The sequence below is a fragment of the Berghia stephanieae genome, unplaced genomic scaffold, assembly GCF_034508935.2.
Source record: "Berghia stephanieae isolate SIO BIC M18660-M18661 unplaced genomic scaffold, UCSD_Bste_1.3 scaffold248, whole genome shotgun sequence".
Lineage (NCBI taxonomy): Eukaryota > Metazoa > Mollusca > Gastropoda > Nudibranchia > Aeolidiidae > Berghia > Berghia stephanieae.
This window is the reverse complement of record NW_027623600.1, coordinates 10,001-20,000: the sequence shown is the minus strand read 5'-3', so window position 1 is coordinate 20,000 and position 10,000 is coordinate 10,001. Positions and strand designations below refer to the sequence as shown.

The 10,000-nt window shown below is 38.6% G+C and overlaps 1 protein-coding gene across 1 annotated transcript in view; it reads left to right on the top strand.

Moving 5' to 3' along the window:
* The first annotated feature begins 7,517 nt into the window (after window positions 1–7,517).
* The window catches only part of LOC144961448 (uncharacterized), a 3,571-nt gene continuing 1,088 nt past the window's right edge, over window positions 7,518–10,000 (top strand). The window contains exons 1-2 of the mRNA XM_078894626.1: window positions 7,518–7,533; window positions 7,978–10,000. The exon at window positions 7,978–10,000 is cut by the window's right edge and continues 1,088 nt beyond it. Of these exons, the coding sequence (XP_078750752.1) occupies window positions 7,518–7,533; window positions 7,978–10,000 (2,039 nt within the window). The remainder of the gene's footprint in view (window positions 7,534–7,977) is intronic.

Genomic DNA, 10,000 nt, shown 5'->3' with positions numbered 1-10,000 from the left:
ATTATTATTATTATTATTATTATTATTATTATTACACTTCAATAACTTTGTCGGATATTGCCAGATTTCGTCGGTTTTCGTAAAAAAGTAATTTCTTTTATTTGAAACTCGATGAAACCCGCCGAAAACCAGAGTCTCAGGTTCACTCCCTACTGGTGTATGTACTATTCCATGAATCTCAAGTTAACCCCCCAATGTTGCCTACTTCCCATAACTTTGTCGGATATTGCCGGATTTCGTAAAAAGGTAATTGCTTTTATGTGAAACTCGCTGAAACCTGCCGAAAACCATAGTCTCAGGTTCACTCCCCACTGGTGTACACTTCCCTGAGTCTCAGGTTCACTCCCCATTGTTGCCTACTTCCCACAACTTTGTCGGATATTGCCGGGTTTCGTAAAAAAGCAATTGCTTTTATATGAAACTCACTGAAACCCGCTGAAAACCAGAGTCTCAGGTTCACTCCCCACTGGTGTATACTTCCATGAATCTCAGGTTCACTCCCCACCGTTGCCTACTTCCATAAATTTGTCGGATATTGCCAGGTTTCGTCGGGTTTCGTAAAAAAGTACTTGCTTTTATGTGATTGCCATCCGGAAGTATAGCGGACCAACACACAAAACTATGTGTAGCCATTGACGTTTATAGTCTGGTTAATACAATTAAGTGAGAATTACTCATAAACATAGATGGTAAAAAAAATAATAAAAAAATAATAAACTTATAAAGTCCCGGAGTCTCTATGAATAACTATGTTTGTAAATAAATACATTATTGACACTGCCATATCGTGAAAAAAGACCCGTCCTTCAAATGTTTGTCGACTAAATTAACACTCATCTTTTCAAAAACTCTCAAATCCCCGGACTTTACAGAAGTCCCAGGTTTGAGAGATTTTGACAAGATGAGGGTCATTTTAATCGATCGATATTTGATTTAATGGATCCGTTTTCTGGTCAAAAATCTTAAAATGTGTTTTGATTTTTCAGAGTGGGACAAAGCAAGACACGTAATTTTATTATGTAAATATGGGGATACTTGTCAATGAATCAAATCTAAATCCAGATGGTGACCCCCTTGTGAATACAATTGAATTGAAATCATGTTTTTTTGTTATGTATCTGATGGGGGGAAATAGCGGACTATTAATTGTTATTGTTAGACAAAGAAACCGGATATTAATTATAGGGGTGTTTTTTGTTGTTGTTTTTTCTTCTTGTAGTAAACTTCTTTTAATCGAGAGTAGCGGGTTATAACGCTAAGTGGTCTTTTACAATGTGGGTTATAGTGTGTTATCATTATTGTTATTGTTGTTGTTGTTGTTGTTGTTGTTGTTGTTGTTGTTGTTGTTGTTGTTTTATTATTATTATTATTAATTATTATTATTATTATTATTATTTTATCATCATCATCATCATCATCATCATCATCATCATCATCATCATCATCATCATCATCATCATCATCATCATCATCATCATCATCATTATCGTCTCTCAACCCATGCAGTTAAACTCACGTAATCGTAAAACAAAGAACGCCTAAAGGGTTTGTTGTTGTTGTTGTTGTTGTTGTTGTTTTTGTTTTTTTGTTTTTTTTTAACAGCAGATGGAAACATTCGAACAAGGTTTTCATGTTTTGATTATTTTTAAACAGAAAAAAATAAAAGTTTTATCGTATAAACGTCCATCTGTTTGAGGTGATGGGTAACATTATAAATTACGGAATAAATTAAAGTTTATGAGAGAAGGGAGGCAAACCAATAAAAGTAGACAATCTTAGAACTCTGGTACCAGTAACCTCCCCTCGTTTCCGATCCCGCAGAGTAATAAACATGTCGCAACTGACCAGATGAAGAGAACTGAGTGCAGAGTTAAAATAACCCCCCCCCCCACCCCAAAGAAAAAACAAAAACAAACAAACAAAAAACAAAAAAACAAAAACAAAACAAAAACAAAACAAAAAAAAAAAAAAAAACCAAAAAAAAAAACAAAAAACAAACAAACAAACAAAAAATAAAAGATAACAAAGAACAATTAAATCAATATTTTTGAAGTTTGAAAAGCAAAATTAATTCCCCTCAACGAAGTTATTCATAATTTATAATTTGTGTGGCTATGTGGTCTTTTGGTATGACACTCGCTTTCGGATCGTAAGGTAAATGACTTCTTTGTGTGTGTGTGTGTGTGTGTGTGTGTGTGTGTGTGTGTGTGCGTGTGTGTGTGTGTGTGTGTATCAGGTTCATCGAGATATAGTGCCCCTTTGAGACGATTTATTACACAAATGAAAATTTGCGACTGGCATTAATTAAACCGAGGTTCAAAATAAGAGTTTCTGTCCAGTAACTTGTGATTAAAAAGAGATAGATTAAATGTCTCGAATAAATCCCTCCCACCCAAAAAAAAAATAAATATATATATATATATATATATTATATATATATATATATAATATATATATATATATATATATATATATATATATATTATATATACAGTAGAATTACTTTAAACCGAAATTTTGGGGACCTTCTAAACCATTTCGGTTTAAAGACATTTTGGTTTAAAGCAAGTTCCCGTTTTGCAATGTATTTCAAGGGTAGTAACTATTTAAGGAATTTGCTCATTTAATTGTATCATGGGTTTCTCGTTAAATGGAGTTGTTGAATAAATGCAGTCTTCGTTACCATTAATTTTTTTTTTTTTTTTGTTTTAAAAATATTTTTGGGGGTTTTCGTTTTCAATTCAAAACTGTTGAAAGAGTTGAGTTTGGGATGCCGTGTATTCTACATATCTCCGTCTTGATCAACTTTTTTTTCATCGACTTACATAGTATTTTGATTTTAAACTGAAACGTGTAAGCACAGTGCTTTCTTTTAGACATCTTTTAGTAAAATGCAAAGCTAAAATAAGATCGAAAGTTCTTGTGCGATAATTGATAATGAATGATGCGCAGCTACTCAGAGATGAAGTGAAATGGAAATGAAAAGGCGTGTAAATGCTAAGCTGTCCTACTACACGTCTCTCTTTTGTTGAATTGCCATGAGGTTCAAAGGCCTAATTACATAGAACCTCACCCCCCCCCCCTCACACACACATTTAAACAAAGGGAAATGAAATGGCATGTCAATGGTAAGTCGTCTACCACCCTCCTCCTTATTGTCGTGTTGAAAAGTTCCAAAGCATCAACACACGAGCGAGAACATCTCGCTTTCGTGATTCTACACCCAACTCCCTCTCTTTCCTCATTTTTCGCCTGCAGGTGGCCAGTCACCCGCTGTCTTCCTTTTACAGTCTGTGCGATTGTGGTGTTGGTGTTTACCAAGCCCAAGTGCAGTAATTACAAGATATGAAGTGAGTAGAAAAGTGCCAGAAGACAATAGAGAATAAAAATTTTTTTCGCGGCGGTGGTGGGGTTTGAACCTGCGACCTTATTGGTACGACAACTCCGCCTGGCAGGTGAGAGCGTGGCTCTACCGTGTGAGCTATCCACGAACACAAAAATATTCGTTTCAAACCCAAAGTCATTTCTAGATCCCTCTCTCACCCACTTCTTGAGATTGCCGATTCGTTCACCACCATCGCGAAGTAATTTTGACCAGCAGTTAAGCTTAATAGCCAATATTCTCATCACAAACATATAACATAGAAACGATTGAGACATTGAGTATGCTCCGGTGTATGGGGTGAATTTTTAATTCAGAAAAGTGAGTGGAGCAGGCACTTATGTTGGTAACAACAAGATATGAAGTGAGTAGAAAAGTGCCAGAAGACAATAGAGAATAAAAAATTTTTTCGCGGCGGTGGTGGGGTTTGAACCTGCGACCTTATTGGTACGACAACTCCGCCTGGCAGGTGAGAGCGTGGCTCTACTGTGTGAGCTATCCACGAACACAAAAATATTCGTTTCAAACCCAAAGTCATTTCTAGATCCCTCTCTCACCCACTTCTTGAGATCGCCGATTCGTTCACCACCATCGCGAAGTAATTTTGACCAGCAGTTAAGCTTAATAGCCAATATTCTCATCACAAACATATAACATAGAAACGATTGAGACATTGAGTATGCTCCGGTGTATGGGGTGAATTTTTAATTCAGAAAAGTGAGTGGAGCAGGCACTTATGTTGGTAACAACAAGATATGAAGTGAGTAGAAAAGTGCCAGAAGACAATAGAGAATAAAATTTTTTTTCGCGGCGGTGGTGGGGTTTGAACCTGCGACCTTATTGGTACGACAACTCCGCCTGGCAGGTGAGAGCGTGGCTCTACCGTGTGAGCTATCCACGAACACAAAAATATTCGTTTCAAACCCAAAGTCATTTCTAGATCCCTCTCTCACCCACTTCTTGAGATCGCCGATTCGTTCACCACCATCGCGAAGTAATTTTGACCAGCAGTTAAGCTTAATAGCCAATATTCTCATCACAAACATATAACATAGAAACGATTGAGACATTGAGTATGCTCCGGTGTATGGGGTGAATTTTTAATTCAGAAAAGTGAGTGGAGCAGGCACTTATGTTGGTAACAACAAGATATGAAGTGAGTAGAAAAGTGCCAGAAGACAATAGAGAATAAAAAATTTTTTCGCGGCGGTGGTGGGGTTTGAACCTGCGACCTTATTGGTACGACAACTCCGCCTGGCAGGTGAGAGCGTGGCTCTACCGTGTGAGCTATCCACGAACACAAAAATATTCGTTTCAAACCCAAAGTCATTTCTAGATCCCTCTCTCACCCACTTCTTGAGATCGCCGTTTCGTTCACCACCATCGCGAAGTAATTTTGACCAGCAGTTAAGCTTAATAGCCAATATTCTCATCACAAACATATAACATAGAAACGATTGAGACATTGAGTATGCTCCGGTGTATGGGGTGAATTTTTAATTCAGAAAAGTGAGTGGAGCAGGCACTTATGTTGGTAACAACAAGATATGAAGTGAGTAGAAAAGTGCCAGAAGACAATAGAGAATAAAAAATTTTTTCGCGGCGGTGGTGGGGTTTGAACCTGCGACCTTATTGGTACGACAACTCCGCCTGGCAGGTGAGAGCGTGGCTCTACCGTGTGAGCTATCCACGAACACAAAAATATTCGTTTCAAACCCAAAGTCATTTCTAGATCCCTCTCTCACCCACTTCTTGAGATCGCCGATTCGTTCACCACCATCGCGAAGTAATTTTGACCAGCAGTTAAGCTTAATAGCCAATATTCTCATCACAAACATATAACATAGAAACGATTGAGACATTGAGTATGCTCCGGTGTATGGGGTGAATTTTTAATTCAGAAAAGTGAGTGGAGCAGGCACTTATGTTGGTAACAACAAGATATGAAGTGAGTAGAAAAGTGCCAGAAGACAATAGAGAATTAAAAAAGTGCAGTAATTGAAGTGTTTGCCTACCCCCCCCACCCCACCCATCACCCTCATCTTATACTTAGGCTCTTTGTTTAATATCGCCGGGCATTATTACGTGTGGCTACCTTCCCGACTTTTTGAAGAAAAATAGAGAGAGAAAAAAGGAAGGTGCTCTCAAGTTGTTTCGGTTTAAAGAAAGTCCTGCTTAGAAGTATTTCGGTTCATCGTAAGAATTAGTACAAAGATAATGAAGAAACTAGTACAATTTCTTAAATTCTTTGCGGTTTAAGGTATTTTTCGGTTTAGCTTCTTTCGGTTTAAAGTAATTTTACTGTATATATATATATATATATATATATATATATATATATATATATATATATATATATATATATATCGTGGGGTATTTGCCATAATGTTGTATTCAACATTTTGTCATTTTTGGGATTTCCATGTGAATGGTATTTTCTTAAGTCAATCTTTATTCTCTGTAATCGGCAATGCGATTGGATTAATAGTTTTTGAGTTATGAAAAAATGTTAAAATATTTTTTGTCTTATTTGCATATCACAAATTGTCGTTAATGTTGTATTTGAATTTAATTTTGCCACGATGTCTTATCTTTCAAATACAACAATATAACCATTTCCTAGTACCTTCCAGTAAATAGCACTATTGTTGTATTAGCACATGCAACAATATGGCACAATTTTTTTTGGAACTTTTGTTAACTTCCCGTGTGCCATACTGTTGTATATGAAAATACAACAGTGTGGCACACAACGATAGCAATAACGTTTCATTATAATGTGTCAGGACTCCATCGTCTTATCTGCATATAGGACAATGTGGCATTTAGGAAATTCCTTGAAATGACCATGAAAATGTTGTATTCGGCACATAAGACAAAAATGTCTCGTTTGTGGGGTGGGTCACAGGGTGCATAATGTTGTAAATGACTTTATGACATCGGCATTCCATCTTATTACGGAGTTATAGTTACACGCCGAAGCAGCAATCTCGTCAGTCCGGAAGAAAGAGGAGGCGGAGCTTATAGATAAACGCAATGAAAGTTCTGTCCGATGACGGGTGGGGGATATCACCTCTCCAAAACTTACGTTATTATATGAGATCTTGAGATTCTTATCCAATCATCGATTGCTCGTTTGACAGTTCGCTTGTGAACAGTTAGGAGACCATCTCTTGATTTATGGGCAGGCGGCTTTGCGTAAAGGCGGTGAGTGTTGTATACATCAAAGAGTACCGCTGACCGATGGGTAAATAGTGATTGTGTAACCCAAAAGCCCTGCCGACTCGACTGCAAGGTCTTGTATGTAATAGTTCCGTCACCATCTCAACGCTCAGGAATCAATTAGTGAGGCAGGGGAGGGGGGAGGGGGGGTGGGGTTGACCCACAAACGACCGAGGTGTTGGGCTTCTGGTAGACCATGATACGAAATCAAAGAGAAAAGGCCGCTGGTACTTGGATGGTGGAAATGATTGGGGGTGGGGGGGGGGGGGGGGGGGTAGTGACAATCAGCATGGGATGTATACATTAACATTAATGATATAGGCAATAGATGACCAGGGATGTGTATTGTTTGTGTATTGTTTGTATATATGTGTGTGTGTGTGTGTGTGGGTGTGTGTGTGTGCGCGCGTGTGGTTGTGAAAGGGATGGTGACGCAACTATTACATACAAGACCTTGCAGTCGAGTCGGCAGGGCTTTTGGGTTACACAACTACTATTTACCCATCGGTCAGCGGTACTCTTTGATGTATACAACACTCACCGCTTTACGCAAAGCCGCCTGCCCATAAATCAAGAGATGATCTCCTAACTGTTCACAAGCGAACTGTCAAATGAGCAGTCGATGATTGGATAAGAATCTCAATATCTCATATAATAAGGTAAGTTTTGGAGAGGTGATATCCCCCACCCGTCATCGGACAGAACTTTCATTGCGTTATATCTATAAGCTCCGCCTCCTCTTTCTATTCCGGAGTGACGAGATTGCTGCTTCGGCGTGTAACTATAACTCCGTAATATAAAGATCATGGAACAACAAACAACACTCACAATACAGACAGACAACTCGCCACTTGATGTGTATTGCATTATTCTGTTGGAAAATAATATTATCTACATTCGTTTTTGTGAGACCATGGACATTCACGAAGGTAAGAAAACATTTTAAAAGTTATCAATAAATATCTTTTGCATATACTGTCATTATTTATTTATTCTCTCTCTCTCTCTCTCTCTCTCTCTCTCTATCTATCTATCTATCTATCTATCTATCTATCTCTCTCTGTATGTGTGTTTGTGTGTCATGTGTGTGCAGGTGCGTGCCGTTTGTGTCTGTGCATCGTTGAATGCAAGAATGGGATTAACATTTATGGTCACTTTCTTTTGATTTGAAAGTATGATTTCAGCCTTTTCACATTTGTTCTATCTGCTTGTTTCCCCTTCTCATGTTTTATCAATTTAATTTAATGATGTTAAGGTTCAAAGTAGTATATGACTTATGTGCATATCATTCATTCCATTATTTTTATGCCTTATTTGCTTGATTTAGTATGCTGATAATTTAATAATATAAATTCAAAATCTTCACTTGACAGGCACAATGAGTGACAGCTCTATGGATGATGAACCTCTAAGTAAACTCCTAGGAAGGTCACCAACCTATGAAAATGATTCAAGCGATGATGAGCCACTTTCAATGAAGTGTGGACTGTGGAAGGCATGTGATTTTGACAATTCTGATGAAGATCCAGATTTCAATATTACCAAAGGAGACATTGCTTCATCAGACTCAAATCTCTATGACTCTAATAATGACTTTATTCCACCACCACGTAAGAAAAAGAAAAAACTACTATTAGCTGCTGCTGCATCAATCAACCAACCAACTACTTCAGCCATAACTAACCCTGACCAACCAACTACTTCAGCCACTACCACCATCAACCAACCGACTACTTCAGCCACAACTAACCCTGACCAACCAACTACTTCAGCCACTACCACCATCAACCAACCGACTACTTCAGCCACAACTAACCCTGACCAACTAACTACTTCAGCCACTACCACCATCAACCAACCGACTACTTCAGCCACTACCACCATCAACCAACCGACTACTTCAGCCACTACCACCACCGACCAACCAACTACTTCAGCCACTACCACCATCAACCAACCGACTACTTCAGCCACTACCACCATCAACCAACCGACTACTTCAGCCACAACTAACCCTGACGAACCCTCTATTACTGCAATCAATGAACAGCCATCTGTTGTTGATATCCCATATTCAATAACAGACACCCCAAAAAAGGCAACACGTAAAAGGATGAGAGAGCCAAAAAAATGGAAGAAAAGTGTGAGGAAAATGCTTTGTGTGACTGGGAAAGCCTATGTATCTGCCAAAGGCAAAACGGTGCCTCCGAGGTCAGTTAAAGCATCTCAATGTGACAACTGCAAGTTTAAGTGCAATGAAAAGATATCATTAGAAAGGCGGAATGAGATTCATGAGTTGTATTGGAACATTGATTCAAGAGAGAGAAAGCACGATTTTATTTGCCAGTATGTACTGGAAACCAAACCAGAAAGACACAAGAAAAGTCGAAAAATGGCCTCCAGGAAGTATTTTTTTCCAAACGTGGATCTGCTAAGTGAAAAAATCAGAGTATGCAAAAGATTTTTTCTTCAGACTCTTGATATAAGCGATCAATCCGTCAACGGTCCTCTGAAAAAGCAACGAATGGGACCAATACAGTCTGTATCTGACAATCGTGGAAAACACAGCCCACACAACAAGACTTCCGGGGCTGCCACGAAGGCTGTACAGTCGCACATTGACTCTTTCCCTACGCTGGAGTCACACTACTGTCGAAAACAGTCGAAGAAACGTTATTTGGACACATCCTTGAACATCAAAAAAATGTATAAGCTGTATTTAGACTATGTCAGCTCACTTGAAAATTCTGTGCGCCCATCTGTTGTAAGTCAGCAAGTATATCGAAAGACTTTTAATCAGGAGTTTAATCTGTCATTCCATAAACCACAGAAAGATCAATGCAAAACATGTCGCATTCATGACCGTTGTGCAAAGCCCAATGATAAAATTAAGCATGAATACCAAGAACATCAAAACCGGAAAAGAGATATCAGGGCTGCTAAAGAACACGACAAACAACGGGCAAAGGTCGATCCAAGCTTTGTTGCGTGCACCTTTGATATGGAAAAGGTACTTCAAGCTCCATCAGGGCTTGTTGGCCTTTTGTATTACAAGAGAAAACTTAACTGTTATAACTTTTGTATCTATTCAATGGGTGATGGAGAAGGCTTTTGCTACTTTTGGAATGAAACCAGCGGACAAAAAGGTTCCAGTGAAGTGGCAACTATTCTAATCAAATACCTGAATGGTCTACCAGATCACGTGAAGCATGTCGTTTTCTACTGTGACACGTGTGGAGGTCAAAATCGCAATGCGGCTGTCATCTCTGCCTTACACTATTTTGTTTCCTCTAACGAAAGCCCCATTTCGGTGATTGACCTTAAATTTATGGAATCAGGCCACTCCCAAATGGAAGTGGATTCAATGCATGCAGCCATTGAAACACAAAAGGCAAA